The 21,770-nt window shown below is 41.1% G+C and overlaps 1 protein-coding gene across 4 annotated transcripts in view; it reads right to left on the reverse strand.

The window, feature by feature from the left end:
- Positions 1–16,797: 16,797 nt before the first annotated feature.
- LOC144506414 (SR-related and CTD-associated factor 4-like) overlaps positions 16,798–21,770 on the reverse strand; it is a 108,374-nt gene continuing 103,401 nt past the window's right edge. For all 4 annotated transcript variants that reach the window (XM_078232494.1, XM_078232497.1, XM_078232498.1 and 1 more), the window contains one exon: positions 16,798–18,601. In XM_078232494.1, the coding sequence (XP_078088620.1) occupies positions 17,739–18,601 (863 nt within the window). In that variant the 3' untranslated portion in view covers positions 16,798–17,738. The remainder of the gene's footprint in view (positions 18,602–21,770) is intronic.

Here is a 21,770-nt window from a genome sequence, read left to right on the forward strand (position 1 = left end):
AAGAGAAGTACATAAATTCATATATTACTAGAGTATTGGAGTACTGCAAATGGTGGGTCTTTAGAAATTGGATAGATGCATTAACTTTGTAGTATATTTGTTCGAGATCAGATTCAGATAGGGAATGTTCTTTTGCGGATTTATAGCCAGGGTAGCAAAGCCATCCATCCGTTCTGCTTGTTCTCTCAAGTAGTGGAACATAGAGGGCTGTATCAAGAGGAAACCATTGTAACTGGAGGTGGGCAGCAGGTGGCATAGATCATTACTTAAGAGGTCAGGTCCTTCAATACTCCGTGCAGATCTCCAGTTGTTGGGTGTCCTTACAAATCCCTTGAGGATTCGTATATGGTTTGATCCCTAGCTGACACTAAAGTGTACTAAACATGACATTTAAGGTACATTCAAGTCAATTTCCTTATCTATATGGAGTGCCTCCTATAAATTGAAGCTATGCAGTGTTGGAGACTAAAATCGCATCAGGGTTTGCGTGTGGTTGGGAAGGTAGGTTGTAGTTGCCAAAGAACATATTGAAGTGGGTACTTGCTGACTTTTTCTGAAGATTCCCAGAGAACTGTCATGCCTGGCCTTTGCCATTTTATGGGCTGAACTCTGAAGATTCTTAAAATACTGCATGATGGATGAGCTTCTGTAGCCTGTACTTGGTTTCAATCTCTGGGTTCTGCAGCAGCTGCCTGTCTGACCCAAATCCTTTCTCTTTTTGTTACTAATAATCTGCAACTACATTAATTTTCACTTCTTCAGTGGTGTTTGTTTCCTCACTTGATGTTCCTTCTGAATCCCCTTTTGTTATTCCCTCTAAAGTGGGTGCATCATTGGTGCTTTTGGTATCTGGACTGGTTGACAGGTGAGAGATGATGGCGCTGCTTCTTTCTGATGTTAGTGTGCTACTTGCCTTAGTGCCCTAGCTAAGAAACGGGAATAAATAGGATATCCAACCATCCAACCAGTTGTTGTGCAAACTGTAATATGCCTAGATTACTCCTTCCAGCAGAGGGACAATGCAACAGCCACAGTCACTGAATGAGTACAAAATGTTAGCAAGAAAGTGTTGAATGGTGGAGGGAGCAGAGGCTTTAATTTTGCTGATACAAAGCCATTAAATATTGGCCAGGATTCTCCAATCTCATATGTGCCTCTGCCAGTGTGAACAGAGAATTTGGCGCTCAGCCAGATCTCCATCCACTGCAGGAGAACTAGAAAATCCCAGCCACGGGTGAGGTCGGAGAATCTGACGTATTCTATATTCCACCATGGACTGTGAACAACTTATTTTGAAGGGCCCAATCCTATCCTCATTTGAGGTGACACAGATTAGGTGTGAGCCCCCAATGCAAATCTCCCCATGATGTTTCTATCACCCACATGATCTGAGCAATTAGGAATTTTGCAGTAGCATTAAAGATTAGACCCAACTCTTTATACTGAATCTACATTGCACCTGATGTGAAAGGAAAAGTGAGAAGCATAGAAATAATTCAAGGAGCCATGAGTTGGTGAACAAAACACTGCACTTCTTGGACTGAAAGAAAACCTTGGCCTTCCCCTACTACAGGGTACACCTACATCTTCACCAAGATGGTAGAGAAGATTTTAGATGTGGGGATTTGTGTCACTGAGTTGCCGGCTATATTACTGGTGTTTAATGGGCTGATGCTTGGTACAATGCATTGTATAGGCATTATTTTCCTTTCTGTTAAAATTTCCAATGTTCCTTCGGGTTTGAAAACTTTTTGCACCTGACTGAGACTGTGTTCTTGACATGAGATGACAGCAATACAGTTTCTGTATGAGGAATGTTCCCTTCTGTTCTTACTAAAAAGAATGCTCACAAAAAAATGCTCACTTGCCTAGTGAATCAACAAAGCAGCATGCAATTGTTTCTACATTCTTGCTCCTAAGATCCACAAACTGTTGGGGAACATCCACCAAGGTGAAGACTTGAACTGGTAGAACAGGAATTGGAATCGGATTGGGCTGAGTCTCCACCTATTGGAAATTATGCTGGAATTTCCTGTGAGGTGGTGGTTTTTACATCTGGACCTCGTCATTAATGAAGGTAGGACTGGTGAAATGTTGTCACCTATTAGAATTCCTGGTATAACTGGTAATTTAGTGGAAATGCAGTTCCCAGTCTTCCTTAGTTTCAGAACTCGGAGTCAGCCTGCAGTAAAACAAAGACTTACTTTGTTTCACTGCAGCAGCCCTTATTATTGCCCAAACTTATTATTGCCGCCATATGGGCGGCACAGTAGCACAGTGGTTAGCACTGCTGCTTCACAGCTCCAGGGACCTGGGTTCGATTCCCGGTTTGGGTCACTGTCTGTGTGGGTTTCCTCCGGGTGCTCCAGTTTCCTCCCACAGTCCAAAGATGTGCGGGTTAGGTTGATTGGCCGTGCTAAAATTGCCCCTTAGTGTCCTGAGATGCGTAGGTTAGAGGGATTAGCGGTTAAATATGTAGGGATATGGGGGTAGGGCCTGGGTGGGATTGTGGTCGGTGCAGGCTTGATGGGCCAAATGACCTCTTTCTGCACTGTAGTGTTTCTATGATTCTATGAAACTCAGTAAGAGTTTTAACAACACCAGGTTAAAGTCCAACAGGTTTATTTGGTAGCAGACGCTACGACAACGGATGAATGAACACCGCTCGACAATCACCAGGCAAGACTGTTCTCTTCCTGTGGGGGAGCACTTCAGCAGTCACGGGCATTCAGCCTCTGATCTTCAGGTAAGCGTTCTCCAAGGCGGCCTTCACGACACACGACAGCGCAGAGTCGGAGAACAGAAACTGATAGCCAAGTTCCGCACACATGAGGACGGCCTAAACCGGGATGTTGGATTTATGTCACATTATCAGTAACCCCCACAGCTTGCCTCCTGGACTTGCGGGCTGTCCTGTCTGGAGACAATGCACATCTCTTTAACCTGTGCTTAATGCTCCCTCCACCCACATTGTCTGTATCTTTAAGATCTGGTTGGCTGTAGGGATTCGCATTCTAATCAGTATTCTGTAACTTGATTTTGTGTCTCTGTGCCTGTTTGAGAGCACATTTCCACTCCATCTGACGAAGGAGCAGCGCTCCGAAAGCTAATGGTATTTGCTACCAAATAAACCTGTTGGACTTTAACCTGGTGTTGTTAAAACTCTTACTGTGTTCACCCCAGTCCAACGCCGGCATCTCCACATCATGTCTATGAAACTCCACAGGATTCAGCAAGGTTAGCCAGCCAGGCAGACACTCTTTCTTTCAAATGTATTCTTTTGTGGGATGTGGCCAGGATTTGTTGTGCATCCCTATTTACAGTAGATTTGAGTGACTTGCTAGGCCATTTGAGGGCATTTCAGAGTCAACCACGTTGCTGTGGCTCGGGAGTCGCATGTAGGTCAGACCAGGTAAGAACACCAGAATTCCTTCCCAAAAGGACATTAGTGAACATCGGTTGCATGGTCATCTATTACCGAGACTAATTTTCAACCCCAGATTTTATTAACTTAATTTAAATTTCATCAGCTGTCATGATGGGATTTGAACCCATATCCACAGAGTATTAATAATAAAAACAAAGTGGTGGAAAACTTAGGTCTGACAGCATCTGTCAAGAGACAGAATTGATGTTTGATGTCCATTATGACTCGAACTGTTGCAGAGAAAGACTGGGTGACAATAGTTAAAAACTATAGTGATTTTTGTTGCTGGTGCAGTGCAGAGTGGATTGTACAAACAAGTTTCATTTTAGTGTACAGACATGGATCACTGATAGTGTCGTCCCTGATCTAGAATGTCCTTAGGCCCAATTATCTAACTCTGGTGTGACGCATAATTTAAGTAGAACTATTACACAAAGAAAGATACATCTACTATTTGTCACTGTTTGGCTGCTGCAAACATTTTTATTAGGCACAATTACCCACAGCATATGAGAGGTTTACAGGTACAAAGTTCTGTAAAGGCCCTCATTGTTAACCTCTAAGAAAAGTTGTTTCCCTAGAATATCAATGACTGCTTCACAGTTCATTACATAGGTTTACATAAACAAAGGATTTTAGGAGAAGCGGTGTAAATGAATAATTCCATGTTACGGCTTAGCTTGTGCATGTTTGGCACATTGTTTCCCCGGAGTACACCAAACTACTTTACTCATCCTCTTGTTGCCACACATGATAGTTATCTACCAAACATGTAGAGCTGAAATCCCAGTTATTTACTAAAAGAATAAAGCCATAATATTCCATGGTTCAAAACAGAAGAACATTTACTATACAAGAGTCAAATAATGTAAACACTAAGTACTATCTTGGGTAATAGCCTATTCTTTAAAACTAAGAATCAATATCAGTGAAACATAAATTAAGAGGCAAATTGCAGTCACACTAAATAGCAGATCTTACAATTTGGCTTAGCAGTCCACTGATCACGTAGGTCATCAAAATCAATGACAAAACCCTTCAAAACTGTCTTCCTCATAGAGGAGCTAGCCTGATCCCCAGCTAACAGCAAAACACAAGCAACTCAAGCTCACGTCCACAGAATCATAACGTGTTCTGGATATCTTAGTTCCACCAGTGTTATCTTTTAAGTGACGGACACAGCGGCAGCAACTATCCATTTGCTTATTCTCAACTTCTGGATCTAACCTCTATCTTCAGCTCGTCCACCACTGGACTTGATCAACTTTGGAGCTTGGAGGTCTCGGTGTTGTTTTATATGTTTCAGTCTTGCTAGAAGTTTTAGTTTCCTTAGAAACTGGGAGGGTCAGTTTCATTTCTTGATCTTCCATTTCAGCTAGAATCCATCTTAAAACATACAAGCTTTGAAGTCATGAATTCCATCACGTCTGCTCAATGCATTGTTACTTATGCACTGTATTTGTATTTATGTTAAAAAGAGCTCCATATTCCCTTAGCTTTCCTTATTTAGAAGATATGCATGATTAGGTCTATTTATTATTTCACTGTGTTAATGGCATTCACTATTTTAGAACAGGCTCTTGTGAGACAAAGTTAAATCTTTATCACTTACGTGCACTTTATTTGCATAGTTAGCAAGAGGGAGCAGAAATAACGTATTCTCATAGTGCTATTCATGACTTTGGAATGTCCCAAAGCTGTTTACAACTGTTGAAATGCTTCTGAATTGCAATCTGTTGGCTCCACAAATAACAATGTGATGACGAGATAATCTGTTTCTGTAATATTGGCTTAAGGATAAATTGGCTGTGATCACAGAGGAGAACTGTCCTGCTTGTCTTCAAAATAGTGCTTTGGAATCTATTACATTTACTTGAGGGGAGAGGGCTTCAACTTAACCTCTCTTTTTTTTAAAAAAAGCAACGTCCATAGTACATCACTTTCTTATTTTGGAGGATCAGTCAATTTTCTGCTCCTCTCTTTAATGGGCAGTTAACCCACAACCTTGCACTTCAAGTAAGATTTATGTGTATCACATGGGTATTCAAGTTTTTTAGAACTAAAATTAATGTACATGGCTGAAACAGTGTCATTTTAGCCACAGTGATTTCTATTGGACACCACTAAACTAGGTCCATCACATTGCCATCCCTTTTTAAATTCAATTTACAGGATGTGGACCATCACTAGCTCGACTAACGTTTATTGCCAATGCCCAATTACTCAAGAAGCTGGTGATGGGCTGTCGCGTTTAATTGCTGAAGTCCACAATTGTTATAGTCCACATGGTGTAGATACACCCCCATTGCTATAAGGGAGTTCCTGGATTTTGACTGTGTCTGAAAGAATGGTGATATAGTTCCAAGTCAGAATGGTGTACAACATGGAGGGGAACTTGCAGGTAGTGGTGTTCCCATGAATTTGCTGCCTTGACTTTCCAGGTGGTAGGGATCATGGGCTTGGAATGTGCTGCCGAAGGAGCCTTAGTGAGTGCTGCAATGCATCGAGTCGAGGGTACACAGTAATGTTGCTGTGCATCAATGGTAAATAGCATATCAAATAACCAGGCTGCTTCATCTGAGATGTTTAACTTCTGTGTGGTTGGAGTTGCACTTACCTGGGTAAGTGGAGAGTATTCCATGCCTTGTTGAGGTGGACCAGCTTTAGGGAGTCAGGAGATGAATTATTCTCTGCAGAATGCCCAGCCCCTGATCTGCACTTGTTGCCATAGTATTTATAAGGCTAATCCAGGCCAGTGTCTGGACAATTGCAACTCCCAGGAAGTTGATAATGGGGGATTCAGCAATGGTAATGTCATTGAATATCAGAGAGTGATGGTAGGACTCTTCCTTGTTGAAGATGGGCGGCATGGTAGCACAGTGGTTAGCATTGCTGCTTCACAGCTCCAGGGTCCTGGGTTCGATTCCCGGCTCGGGTCACTGTCTGTGTGGAGTTTGCACATTCTCCTCGTGTCTGCGTGGGTTTCCTCCGGGTGCTCCGGTTTCCTCCCACAGTCCAAAGATGTGCAGGTTAGGTTGATTGGCCAGGTTAAAAAATTGCCCCTTAGAGTCCTGAGATGTGTAGGTTAGAGGGATTAGCAGGTAAATATGTGGGGGTAGGGCCTGGGTGGGATTGTGGTCGGTGCAGACTCGATGGGCCGAATGGCCTCCTTCTGCACTGTAGGGTTTCTATGATTCTATGATGATCATTGCCTGGTCCTTTAGTGCAAATGTTACTTGTCACAGTCTCCACCATCTTGCATTGAGATGTGCTAATGGAAAATCAATGTCGTCCTTAGTGAGCTTACAGTTACTCAATTCAAAATTTGTCATAGCCACTTGAAGTTTCTTGGTTGGAGTAATCAGTGTTAATTTTGAAACACTAAACTGCAAGGTTTAGTAATAAATCAGCTTGTGATCTTGCATGAGTATAAAACGTTTCTGGAGTCATCCAGGGCTTTTTATTTGAATCAGAATTACTATATCCACATCAGAACTGTAGAATCCCTATAGTGCAAAAGGCTATTTGGCTCATCAAGTCTGTGCTGACTCTCGAAGAGCATTTTACCCAGGCCCACCCACCCTATCATTGTAACCCAATGCATCTATCAAGGCTAATCTACCTGACCTACGCAGCTTTTGGACACGAAAGGGACATTTAAATCAAACCACCTAATCTGCACATCTTTGGACTGTGGGAAGAAATCCACAGGCACGGGGAGAACGTGCAAACTCCAGTCACCCAAGGCTGTGTGTGAGGTAGCGGTGCTAACCGCTATACTGTCCATAATTACATTAAGGTGAAGTTCATAGGTTTCATTGTTAATGCCGTGTTCAGTTTGCATTGTTTGGAAAATATGTAAATTAATGGCAAAGCAATGTAGAGTTATAGTGACTAACGTAATGTATTTTACCATTTAGGATAATGACCTCCAGTCATCTCCTGGCTTTTTCTTCAGCAGGTTGCCAGTGACATAATTTTGGCCAACAGCCAGGGAAATATTTGGCAGATCTGATGGCAATAGTGGCATTGTTAGGACCACACTCCTCTGCTGGTTTAATCTCGTTTGTGTGTGAAATGCTTAAATAGAGAAAATAAAAATTAGCTACCATGTAGTGTTCTTCATGGCCATCCACGTCTGTATTTTTGTTCTAGTAAATTTTTAAATGCAATAGGTGGCATAGGTTTAAAAACCTATTAAGATTGAGCTTTATACAGGAGGCGGCAGGGGATCATACTGGGCAACTCGATTGGACCTGGACAGAAAATAAAAGCTGTTTCCACAAGCAAGAATTGGAGAAGTTCCCACAATATGCAAAATAAGTGGTGTAAATTTTGCACTTTTTTTAGCAAAATGAATAAGCCCCTCAACTCCGTGGGGGCGATTTTCCAAAAAGAAACTAAGTGCCTAACGGGTGGGAAAAGGGGGGTGATTTTCCCACCCCTTTTTTGGACAAACTTAGTTGAATTTTCGGCACTGTGCTTCAGAGTCTGCGGGGGGATTCACGCTGCTGCGGGGGGGGCGGAGGGATGTGACTTAACCCCACCTGAGAGGCTGGCATCAGCATGCTGAGTGGGCCTCTGCACATGCACTGATCTGTCATCAGGTAGATTTGTGCATACGCACTGGCACCCCTCCTCAGCACTGGCCTCCGTGGCTTCCCCCCCCCCCCCTTCCCCAGATGGCCAGCCCCAATCTCAACCCCCCGCCCCCCCCCCATCACTCTGCAGAGTGCACACCAGTTTTCACCCCCAGGATCGGCCCAGGGTACCAGGCTGGCATTGCTGAAGGGGCACCAGCCCAATCCCTCACTGGCCCCTGCTGCCAGGTCCGTGTTTATGTGGACCAACTTTAATCCCTGCTGGTGGGAGCCTCTCCCAGCGGGGGCAGAAACATCAGCGAGCCCTAACAATTCAGTGTTTAGGAAGGACAGATAGAAAGGAAAAGGTGATGGAGTTGCACGGTTCATTAAAGATGATATTGATACAATATTGAGGAAGGATATCAGCACAGATGATGCAGCATCTGTGAGGGTCAAGTTTAGAAACATCAAGAGGCAGTAAACATTCATGTGGGAGGTATACAGACCACCAAACTAGTGGTAATGTTGTGAATAGCATTAGACAGGAAATCAGATGCATATGATAAAGGAACATCTGTGATTATGGGTGACTTTAGGAAGAATTTCTGGAGTGTATACAGGATGGTTTTCTGGACCAATACGTTGTGGAACCAACTAGCTACCAGTGCGCAAGTCTGCTTACCAAACTGCAACTCTAAAACAATAGTCCTGTCTGCTCTGCTGTAAACATGCAAGATTTGGATTGCGTATCAGCATCATGCCAATAAGTTTTCACTTGAGCTGCCTTCGAAAGGCCCTCTATCAGGTTAGCCGTTCATCTCTGAGCATCACTGCAGCAGATGGGCAGGACTATTATTCTACAGACTTGCAGTTTGGGTGGGCAGACTTGTGCACTGGGAGCTAGTGCAGAGTCAATGGCAAACAAACTCGCCAAGTAGGTGGTTCAGATAATCAAAGATTTTGCTAGTGATGCCAAAAGATTGGTTTGCTCCTTTCCATTTTACAGGTGGATAGAGGAGGTATTTTGTATTCTTCCAGAATGTTTTCTTGCTCCCACATAGACTGCATTGACTTCCAGTATTGTAGAGCTCAGCTGGGATAGCTACAGCTCTTGGGGCTTTGGTGCTCTCCAAGCTAGTATGCCATATTGAAATAAGCACGCAGAATGCCTGAGACACACTTACACAAGCAAATCATCTATGGATAGTTTGAGTCTGCAGTGCAGTCTCATGAGAGTCAAATGTACTTTTACAAGTATACTCTAAAGGCTCCTCTTTGGAGTTCAGATGTCGACGTTAAATTCTGGGAGAAGCTGACCCAGGATCACTGCATCTGGTGCAACCAAATAAAGTTTGGTCTCCTTCAAAAGCAAGTGCATATCAGAGGCTGAGAGGAAACACAAGGAGAGGAAAGCCTGAGCCAGAAACTTGCTTACAATTGTATACAATATCCTGCTCTATTTGCAGCGGAATCTTCTGGGCACAGGACCAGCCTTATCAGTCACCTATTTATCCACTGACACCCTATCAAACATCACAGATGATGAACATGATCATCTTCACCTCAAAAGGATGAAGACAAATCCAAAACTAGAGATTATAGATTTAAGTACTAAAATTGAATATGGAATTCATGAGAAACATTTATCCAGAGAGTAGTAAGAATTTGGCAAAAAAAGGAATAGGATATATTGTTAGGATTAGGTGAAGAGATATGATAGAAGACTCGTGTGGAATCTTAAGTACAGGCTTGGATCATTCAAATGTCTAATGCTGTGCTGTAGATGCAGTGTAGCACTTTCCATAACCTTAGTGACACAATGATCTAAGATATACTTTTAAAATGTATTCAATATTATAATGCAGTATCACGGGTTTTATCAATCCATCTGTGTGCGCACATAGGTTTTGGCTGAGCATCTCATTCAAAAAGCAGCAGACCAAATTCTCCAACTTTGCCATAGCTGGGCTTCTACAGTCTCACTGCAGTGAATGGGAAATTTGGCTGAGCACCCAATTCTCCATTGTAGTTGGCAGCAGGGCGTGAACAGCCAGAGAATTCCGGCCAGCAACTCCCAACAGTGCAGCATTGCAAGAATTACACTGAAGTGCCAGTTTTAATTATGTGCTCAAGTATTTGGAGCATGGTTTGAACCAAGGATTTTCTGACTTGGAGGCAAGAGCGTTCTAACTGTGCCAAGAAATATTGACGTGATTAGGTAAAGAAACTGGTACATTGCTGGGACAGAGGTAAGAGGCAAATTTTCGAGAGGCTTGCAATCGTCCATGTTTGACCTGTTGAAGTCATTTGTGAAGTGTTCACATCACAAAAGGAATTAGCTTTGCCTTGCTTTACAGGCATATATCTTGCAATGTGGCCATGTTCTGATTTAAAATTCTGCAACACTGACTTTCTTATTCCTTAATAATTATTGTAAAGTGGAATAATTAATAACTAACAAAGTCCTATTCCAAAACCACACTGTCACAGATTGTTGCAAACCTTGTGCCTGTTATAAGTTTGCATTGGCAAAAAATAAAAGCAAAATACTGCAACTGCTGGAATCTGAAACAAAAACAAGAAATACTCACTGGACTAGAAGGAAGCAAACGCCAATATGTGCCACTTGGGCTTTAAAGCGCAGCCTTTATGTCCTGCTCTATATTTCACATTCTTCTGAAGTAATATAACGAGCTACTGCTACTTAAATCATTGACTTACTACATTCACGTTGACATGGAATCTGCAAATGGAGGAAAAAGACTAAAAAAAACTGCCTTTATAGTGCTTTTCGTAGAATCATAGAAACCCTACAGTACAGAAAGAGACTATTTGGCCCATCGAGTCTGCACCGACCACAATCCCACCTAGGCCCTACCCCCATATCCCTACATATTTACCCACTAATCCCTCTAACCTACATATCTCAGGACACTAAGGGCAATTTTAGCATGGTCAATCAACCTAACCCGCACATCTTTGGACTGTGGGAGGAAACCCACGCAGACACGAGGAGAATGTGCAAACTCCACAGACTGTGACCCAAGCCGGGAATCGAACCCAGGTCCCTGGAGCTGTAAAGCAGCAGTGCTAACCACTGCTACCGTGCCGCCCGTGTTTTCATGACCACAGGTCATCCTAAAACCAATGTAAGTAGTTTTGAAGTGTCACTGCTGTAATCTCAGAAGTGTGCTGCCAATTGTGCACAACTCCCCCAAAAAGCAATGGGCCAAATTTTTCAGGTACAACTGAGTTGAGAATTGCCCAGATAATTTCAATTTCCAATGGGCAATTCTCCTGCCCCTGGGATCTTGTGATTGCCTCACTCTCAATGGGAGTTGGAGATTTTGGGTAGTTCCATGGTACTTACCTGGCTGGTTATCCAGGAAATGTTAGACTACAACCGAACCCCCACATCCCCACTTCCTGATCCCCCAACTTGACTTCCCTCCCGACCAGACCTGACTACCCACTGACCTGTCTACCAACATACCCCCCTAATACCTCAGCCAGTTATCCATTCATTAGCATTCAATTTGGACATTGAAACATAGCATATAGCCATAAAAAATGAGCATGTCCTGTCTTCACTCAACTTTACTCTGCTCCAACGGAGTTCCCTGAATAATGGTGCACATTTCTTTGACTGCTGGGCCTGGAAGGTCCCAGAAATGTGCAGCATTGTCAAGTCAGGAGAATTTTTGAGCACAGCAGCATTCCAACCACTATTGCCGCTGCTTGAAGATCCGGGCCAACGTAATTATGATCAGATAATATACTAAAGATTTATTGGTGATGTTGATTGAGGAACAAATAATTGACCAGACACCAGGATAAGTATTATTTGAAATATGACTCAAAAACTTGTATGCTACCCGAGAGGACAGATGGAGCCTTTGTTTAACATCTCATGCAAAGGATGTTCAATGTTGTATCCTCTAACTGTGCAGTACTCCACTCAGTGGAAGTGCCAGCCTTGATCTCTGGGCTAAAGGTTTGGAATGGCACAGAAGTGAGGATACTAAAAATTGAGCCAAGACTGGAAATGCATAATTTGATACATGTGACCAAATCCATCCAGGTTAAGTTGACTTAATGTATATTTAACTGCGGGAGGATCAACTGGAAAAATCTCACTTTCACAAGTTCAATAAAAACCCAAAACAACAAATTAGTCTAAAACATTGAAATTCTAATGGCACTGACCATCTCAAGTTGGCTCCCTTTTCCTTATCACTGCATTACATTCTGAAGCACGGGATTACCAAAAATATTTTTTTTATCATACATCATCTCAAACTGCACAAATTCTCAACAGTAAACGGTAGAGAGAAAAGACACCAACAATTTATATTCATATAGTACCCTGAACAAAAAGTGAAGTCCCAAGGTGTTTCACAGGAGCATTACAAAACCAAGTATGACAACGAGCCACATAAGGAGATATTAGATGACCAAAACTTGGTCAATGAGGTAGTTGTAAGGAATGTCTTAAAGGAGGAAAGCAAAGTAGAGTAACAGAGAGGTAAAGGGAGGGGATTCCAGAGCTTAGGGTCTAGGCAACTAAAGGTACAAACACCAGTGCTGAAGCAATTACAACTGTAAGTACATGTGACTGGAATTCGAGAATTGCAGGTACCTTAGAGGGATGTTGGACCCGAGGAGATTACAGATATTGGGGTGGGGGTGGAGAGAGTCAAAGAGGGATTTGAAAACAAGGCCAAGGATTTCAAAGTCAAGACATTGCTTGACTGGGAGCCAATAAAAGCCAACACTGGTCATAAAGAGATGGGTCTTGCTGTACATTAAGATAGACAGCTGAATTTTGTATGATCTCAAGTTTATGAGGATAGTATGTGGGAGACCAGCACGACTGCATTGAAATAGTTGAGTCTAGAGGTAACAAAGGTATAAATAAATGTATGTTTCAGCAGTGGGTGTGCTGAGATGGGACAAAGTGAGGTAATGTTATATCGGTGGAAATAGGTAGTCTTAGTGACAGCAGGATATACCCGACATTCATCCATGATTAGCCAATCTGAACAACAAATGCAATTCATTTGAAACTGAGCTGGCAATTTTCCAACTTGAGGGCACTGTGCAGATTAACAAAGCATTCACTTTTAGCTGTAAAATGATACAAGCCTAGACAAAATAAATGGCTTAAAAATATTTGAAATGTCATTAGAAGTGATGACTCACACATTTCAAATTAAAGAATATTAGGCTTTTGAAGTCTCGTGCAAGACGATCATTGAATCCCAATCCCAGCACCCCACCCATTCCTTTCCCACAGGATAAGCAACACAAAACTATATAAATCCAGGTAAGGGCCACAATTAACAGGAAACTGTTAATGCCCAGTGGTACAGTGGCAAGCACTGCTACCTCGTAGCGCCAGGAACCTGGATTCAATTCTGGTCCTGGCATGTTCTTCATGTGTCTGCGTGGATTTTCTCTGGGTGCTCCGGTTTCCACCCAGAGTCCAAAGATATGCAGGTTAGATTGATTGGTCATGTTAAATTGCCCCTTTGTAATTGTGGGTTGGGGATAGGGGGACTAGTGGAGAAATGGGGATGGGATGCTCTGTTAGAGAATCAATGAAGATTTGATGGGCCCGATGGCCTCCTTCTGCACTGCAGGAATTCTATGGATTTGAGCAGGACTCCATGCATGTACTGTGCACAAATGGAGACCAAGAACCATGACATTTTACATTAACTAACATCAAGTGTTCATTCAGGCAATGCAGCATTCATACCAAACATCCTACCATGCATGCTAACATGATCAAATCATTCAAAATATACAAGTTTCCTAAAATAACTGTGGTGAGAACAGGATGGAGAATTTCTATGAAGTCTCTATCCATCCCCCCTCCCCCGAATCACCTAGTATTCTGCAACAGTGGAAATGCAACGGTTAGTCTCAATAGCGAATATTAAGGAATCAGGCCATTTGTGTTAAGATAGGGATGGTTTGAGGGAAGAGAGAAATACTGGAATTTAGAGGATAAATCTTCAATTATAATAGAGAAAACAAAGCCCATGAACATAGTTTTGGTGAAAATAGGATAATAGTCATTTGCTTAGATATACACCGTGATTTGGACGGTCCAGGGCAATGACTAAAATCATAAATATGTTCAAACAGTTCCTGAGTTTCACATAACCATTTGACATGGTGTGAAAACTATAATGGCACTCGCCAGTGCTTTCAGAAAGATGCACTGGTTATAGCGATTGAAGAGCATGCCAAAGATGTTCATATTCAGTAGATACAGGATGGATACTGCCATCAGGACCAAAAGCCATGTTGTGATGCCAGACAGATGAGGCCAGGTATACTAACACTGAGATTTACTGACCACAAAATTGATAATTAGGGTATGGCAGCCTTCAGTTACATTACTGGGCTAGTAATTCAAAACACAGAGCTAATCTCATCATAACAGTCCAAGAATTATAATTCTTTTTTGTTTAAAGCTGGCACTAGTCAAAGTTACCACAACGCTGTTGGATGCTACTGTTAAAATCAACTGATTCACTAATATCCTTTAAAGAAACACTTCTAACCTGGTCTAATCAACATGACTTCCATACAACATGGCTCACTTTGAACTAACCTCAGAAGTAGCCTTGTAACCACGTTTGTATCAAATCATTCAAAAGGACCCAAAACCACCTCCTCAGAACAATATATACGTCTCATAATTGATGCCCCCCAAAAAAATACACTGATGGAAGGAGTTTTGTTAGGAATCTTCAAAGTTAGTGTTAAAGAATAAAGACAAGATCAGAATTCTCAAGCAGGACAGCTATCAACTGGATCATCAAACTGGAAAAGGGACGAAAGGAGAAGAATTCATGCAAGTCTTAAAATACCATTTTAACAAAGGATTAAAAATAAACTGGCGGGGGATGAAAATAGCAGTTGATGATTAACAAGGTTACACTTAAGGTTTCTCAGTGAACTTACAGGAGTCACATGTAGAGATAAACTTTGCTGAGGATGCTCCAGACTGACCAAAACACCAGATAGAATAGACATTTTTTTCAAGGGATGCAAGACATGACTGAACCTTTAGAAAGCCCTGTAGCTTAACTGCATGCATGCCTCCCTGAGCAATTTTGAACAAACCATGGCTGAAGATCTGACTAGGCACACCAGAGTTAAATCTCCAAACAGTGTCAATGCAACTGCAGGAAACTGGTATCTCTGGTCTTTTCTGACCACAAGTCGGAGCTCTGTTTTTGCAACACTTGTGACTGCAAACTTCCTTTGCATGAAACATCCTACCCTGTAAAACAATAAACTATGTAAAGTCCTACTGTTAAACCCAAACCAGGCAGAACGCTTGTGAAAACTGTGCAAAGTCACTGGAAAGATTTTTTGAAGGTGATTTTGTAAGAGCAAAACTCACTATAGAAGCTATATGGTGTTGCTTAAAACCTGCAAAATATAAAGCTAGGATTACAAAACATAAATCAAAAATGTAAATTTTTTCAAGTAACTAAAGAACTATCTGCTGTTGGCAGCAAGTCGTCCAGTAGATTAAGATACCAGCTTTTCATCGCTGGCAAATGAAAACTACTTAACTAGCTGCATGGATACAAACCTGAAATTCCCTTGAATATCACCCTACATATGGAACCACATCTGGCAATCTCAGTCAGAGGCCACACTATGCTGTATAGTTGCATTTAGAAATTGCCTTTCATGTCTTAGGGCACCCCAATTTACAATAAATTATGAAGGTTGTTTGGAAACAAGACAGCCAATTTACACACATGACCCCATGAGTAATAGTGAAATGCATCACCACAATTCATTTTTGGTGGGGTGAGCTGCCAAAACAATGGTGGCCAGTACACCAGGAATAATCCCAAGACAGCATTCTCTCAATACTGCATGTAAGGTGTCAGCCTAAATTAGGGTTTCAGGATCTGGAGTGGAGCTTCAAACTGCAACCTTAACTCAAAAACATGAATTTTACCATAACCAAGGCTGTGTGAAATGGAAATATTATAAACTTTGGAGACTGGAACCCAGGTAGGTTGAAGAGGATTTCTACTGTTTATTATTTTTTTGTAAATGCATTCTTTATACATGCTTTTACAATTTCATTATAAATAGCAAACAGCAGAAATATTCCCTATTGATGAACCAAAGTAGAGGGAGCTCTACTTTGTACCATAAATGTGCCATCCTTCACTTGGGGGTGCTGTTAGTGGTGAGTCCCTCGTAAGGAACGTTTCCCATTCCTCAACAATAACATTGTTCACACCATGAGAATATAAAATCACAAAAAAAACTTGCTGACATAACAGGAGAAAATGAACTACTGTATCTTCCAAGATCTATTCTGCATATAATGTGAGTCAAGCAGTGTGATACGAACCTCGTAAAGGTACAAAGTCGCCATGGTTTTCCACCGGAAGACAGATAAACTTATGTTTATGTTGTTGAATAACAAAGACACCAATGTCTTAAACCTTGCATCCAAAACAAACATGAAACCCATTCCAAAGCAATTGTCAGAGTGTTTCACTGAATGAGCACATGCTTAATTCTTTGTGGTGTGGAAACTCTCCTACTAAATGCATAGTTGCTTCGAATAAAAGACATTTAGGAGAAAAAAGACCACCTACTTCTCAATATGAACAAAGCATTAACAATTCAAACAGAATCCAGTGCAGAATCTCTTACTTTTGATAAATGTCTCAAAATTAGATGAAAATAACTTAAAACTTAGTGAGCCAAAATGTTGTCTTTTGTGTAAACAAGTGGGTGAATAATTTCCATGATTTTTTTTATGGTTAAAACAGTTACACAGCCATATATTAAATCTAAACAACATTCATTAACCCAGCTGTAATATTGATGTCTATTTTTAGAACAGTAAACATGTGATACTCTTTTTACAACTACATTAGCATCCAAAACAGAAGAAAACAGGAAAACTGTTACTTTTAAGAAACAGTCTGTATTTGAGGGAAAAGAACAAATAAACTTTCAAGAAACGTTCTAAAACAAAGTATTGTTCAGACCATTTGTTTCCTGATCTTGAGTGGGCAACTTTATAAGTTTTCTATACATCACCAGTGAAATACACTAATATTTTTATAATACACTTTGCAAAGCATTCTGTTTTGGGCTCTGGTTGGTTGTTCAAAAACAATTTCCATTTTTTTTAAAAGAACGCATACTAATGAGAGTCTAATTTAGACTTGCTTCCCATATAGAAAATATCAAACTTTAGGGTGTTTCACAACCTTATTCTTCCATCCCATGACATTCTTTTTTCCACAAGTCCGAGGAAGAATATCACACGCTCTAAAGTTTGTTAAGAAAATAGAGTTTATTAAAAACAAATCCCTAAGCTCAACTTTAGGAGGAGCTTTCACCGTTTGTTATCTTCTTAAATTAAAAAAGAATAGAAAGCACTTCTACCTTATGTCAAAGTTTTAAAAACGTACAGCAAAAATTTGATTTTTTTTTCCTGGTCATTGGGTGTTCAGGCTTCGAAGTAAATTGTGTGGTCATTTTGAATACTGGGGAAAGCAAACAATTTGCTTAAAACTTTTAAAACTAGACAGGACTGTGGGATAGCAGAAGCAAATATTTTATACATCATTTTTTATACAACTCTAAAGCTTCATAGCACAATAATGTGATGCATATATCAATTGCCACCACATCATGTATTTTATTACAATTAGTTTCGATCACTGAGCCTCATCAGCTGCACCTGAATCTTTTGTATCAGGTTGATTAGATGAGGTAGGCTCCAATTCCACCATCCCTGCCGCTTTCAAATTCATGTTCAGTGAATCAGGTTCTCCTGTAGCAGATTCGGGCACTGGGATCGCGTCCGACTCTTTCATTATTTCTTCCTGTGTGCTGCCATTAGATTTGTGGTTCTTTTCATTGCTCTCATCAGTGTCTTCAGGCTTTTCCTTTCCTCGCTGATCCATATCTCTATCCCTGCGAGATTCCCTATCTCGTGAATCACGATCCTTATGTCCACTTGATCGCCTATTTCTTTCTTCCGAGTCTCTGCTGTGTCTGTCCCGCTCAGAGCTTCTTCTCCCCCACTCCCTTCTTTCACGCCCAGCACTGTGACGATCATGATCTCTGTCTTCAATACGATTTCCATACCGATCACGGTTATCGTTTTCATTTCGGTTTCCACCAAAAGGACGATTTCGGAAATCAGATCGGCCAAAACGTTGCTCTTGGTCTCGATCTCTTCCTGGAGGAAATCCATGCCTGTCATTCCTAAATTGTCTTCCATCTCTATCCTCAGCCACTCCAGGGCGACCAAATACATTCTGGGGCGGAAAGGGACCTCGCATGGCATGAGGCGGAGGTACTCCAAACCCTCCTGGCCCTGGAGGCGGTGGACCTCTGTGTAGTAAGTGTGGTAGCAGAGGGCGTGGTGGAGCAACAGGAAACCTTTGCAGATGAGGTGGTGGAACTCCAGGAGGTCGCTGTAGTGGTATTAAACCAGGTCGCGCACCCAATAGACCAGGACTTGGTGGTTGTACACTCATTAAGGGAGTATGCACAGCAGTTCCACTTTGATTCCCTGAAGATTAAACACAAATAAATACATTAAATAGAATCATTCACTAACTTGTCTGCAGTGAAAATTAAGACCAAAATTACCCAATGGGAAAATGTTCCAACTCTGAACCTGTTCATATGAAATTCCTCATGCCAATCAGAGGTAGTCCCCCATTTAAGTGAGTTACCACCTCCAGTATAATGCAAACATTTCAAACAATATTAACTGCTCATACATTACTCTTACTGTGCCAAAACCTCCAAGTTTCCCACTCCGCCCCCTCTAAGCTCCTAAAAAATGATAATACCAAACATTTGAACATAAAAATATTTTACAAAATCTGTTTTGCCAATGCCGTTAGTTTAATACATTAACATTACAACTGGAACTACGGAACAAAATATATTGAGCATTTCCCTCTTCATCCTTTAAGTATAACTACCTCCACACCCTAGTCAAGATATCTCAGCTGTCTTGAAAGCATCTAACAGGAAGACTCTGCTGATTAAAGCAGGAAGACTTTAAATGCATAACAAGGATGCAAAGACAAGAAACCAAATAAGCTTTGCACATGGAGGCAGAGTAAGAGAAAACCAAACTCAAGGTGGGTAAACAAACATTCTTCTATATTTGAACAGGAATTGCACTAAAATTAGTTACAAGTAATACTCCTATGACAGGGTATTCTGGAGCACAGCAGCGCTAAACTCTAAATGCTAAATGTTGAGGCATTTTTAAAAGATGGTATGTTTATCATTTTATTCAGCTGCTGTTAATAAATGGTTACAACAAAGGAGAGACCATTTGGCCCACCATTTCCACGTTGGTTCTCTGCGAGAGTAATTCTGTTAGTCTCTCTCCTTTGCCCTTTCCCTGAAAATCTGATCCCTTCAGCTAATTACTCACTTCCCCCCATGAGTGAATCTGCCTGCACCACACACACACACACACACACACACACAGCGCATTCCAGATCCTATACACTCGCTGCTCAAAAATGTTTTTCCTCATGCCATCTCTGGTCTATTTTCCAATCACATTATATTGGTATCCTCTGGTTCGCAACCCTTCCAGCAATGGAAATTTTCTCCCTATCTTCACTGTCCAGACTCCTCATGATTTTGTTCAGAATGTACTGAGAGACTTTTTCTGCTATTTCCTGAACATCTAAGGAACACGAAATGATATTCTGCAATTCATTTAGCTAGACACCACTCTCAAAAATACTTATTGCAATTTTTGAAGAAAAATAGATGAAACATGGATTGGAATCCAATGCAAGAACAAAAGTAACTTTGGCCACCATTGTTATTTGTTGGTAAACTAAACAAATATTGCTCAAGTTGAAACATAAGCTTGGTTCCACCTTCACAGAATATTACACACTAGACAGCAAGAAAGTGATATTGTTTTTCATGGAAAAAATATATGGCAGCAAATAGAGCTTTCTTGCCATAATTATTGACAATGAACTTGCTGGTAGAAAGATTATATCCTCAATTTTTAAAATGAACATAATTTTGTCGTCTTTGATTGGTGAGGGATGTTGTGTGAAGGGTTAATTTTTCCTTTTACACTGCCATCTGCACATTCTGATCTCTTACAGATGCTATTAGTGCCATTCTCAGCCTTTACCACCACCATTTGCATTCCCTTTGACTTTTTGCCTATGCCTTCGTCAATTACACAAATCCCTCCCCCTGCATCCTTACAGTATAAATCTCATCCTATTTTCTGTCTTCAGATCTGACAAAGGATCATCAAAATGGTGGCTCTATTCTCTCCACAGATGCTATCAGACCTGCAGAGATTTTCCAGCATTTTCTGTTTCTGTTTCAGATTCCAGCATCCGCAGTATTTTGCTTTTATTTTTTACTTCTTCTTTAGCTGGGGAGCAGCTGAAATATTGAAATGATTGGCTTTCCCTGACCAGCCAGGAATGTTCTCACCAAACAAATTTTAGCTAAATGCTTTGATTTTCCAAGGCCAAAGATAGTTCAAGAAAACTTGATGTCCCAAGTCACATTATCATATTGTCTTCAATTGGGTGGGAGATCTTTCATGTCTCAAACTCAAATATGTTCATTTCTTCTTTGAACAAAAGTAACTTTCTACGGATAATACAGGTAATGTATCTGGGACACTAGATGGTGGCTGTGGAAATCAGGAACATGCACTTCAACACTGTGATCCACGACTCCTATGGACAAGACAGTACTTAAATCTGACACAGAATAGGTAAACCATTACAAAGACTACTGGAGAGCCAATTCACTCAAGATTTTAGTCTAAAACCAATAACTTTCTCTTTTCTTTTCACACCATTCAAAGATGGCCATTCATCCTCAGCTATTTTTGGACCATTCAACATATGGTTCAATAATATACAATGAAAATTAGAAGTACAATATAGGCTATAATAAAAATAGATTTGTCAACTGGACCTTGGGCAGCGTGACACGGTAATTCTTTTTTCACCAGGAAAAACAAAAAATGCTTAGCATCCCATAAGATATAAGAGCAGAATTAGGCCATTTAGCCCATTGAGTCTGCTCTGCCATTCAATCATGGTTGATAAGTTTCTCAATCCCGTTCTCCCACCTTTTCCCCTGTAACATCAGCATCACATCAGAAACTGATGGCACCTCATAAACTTGGTTTTGCCAGTAGTAAAGAAAACAGAAGCATAATCTACGCTGACAGTCACTATTAGCCAGAACCAACCAATCCAGAGGATGATGACTCAGCCTCCTCCAGAGACAGCAACTGGGAGAACCATCTGGGTCTTACCAGGCATTGAAGAGCTTATCTGCAGTTCTCTTATACCTAGTGATACTGAACTCCTCGGAGCCAACATCAATGGATGCCCAGCCTTTTAACGATTAAATAAATCAACCTTTAGGGCTGGCCTTCTCAACAGCTAAATGCCAAAGAGTGCTGAGGCATATCAAACACACGAACTGTAGTGAAAAAGGTACAATCTGCAAGGGATTCAAAATGGTTTGTCAATATTCTGACAAACTAGACAAATACATGAATAGGATGGGAAAAGGAAGATACGGACTCCGTAAATGCATACAGTTTTAGTTTAGGCAGACATCATGATCTGCACAGGCTTGGAGGGCCAAAGTGCCTGTTCCTGTGCTGTACTTTTCTTTGCTCTTTGTCCTTTAAACATCTCATTAGCCTG

Source organism: Mustelus asterias, chromosome 17, assembly GCF_964213995.1.
Source record: "Mustelus asterias chromosome 17, sMusAst1.hap1.1, whole genome shotgun sequence".
Classification (NCBI taxonomy): domain Eukaryota; kingdom Metazoa; phylum Chordata; class Chondrichthyes; order Carcharhiniformes; family Triakidae; genus Mustelus; species Mustelus asterias.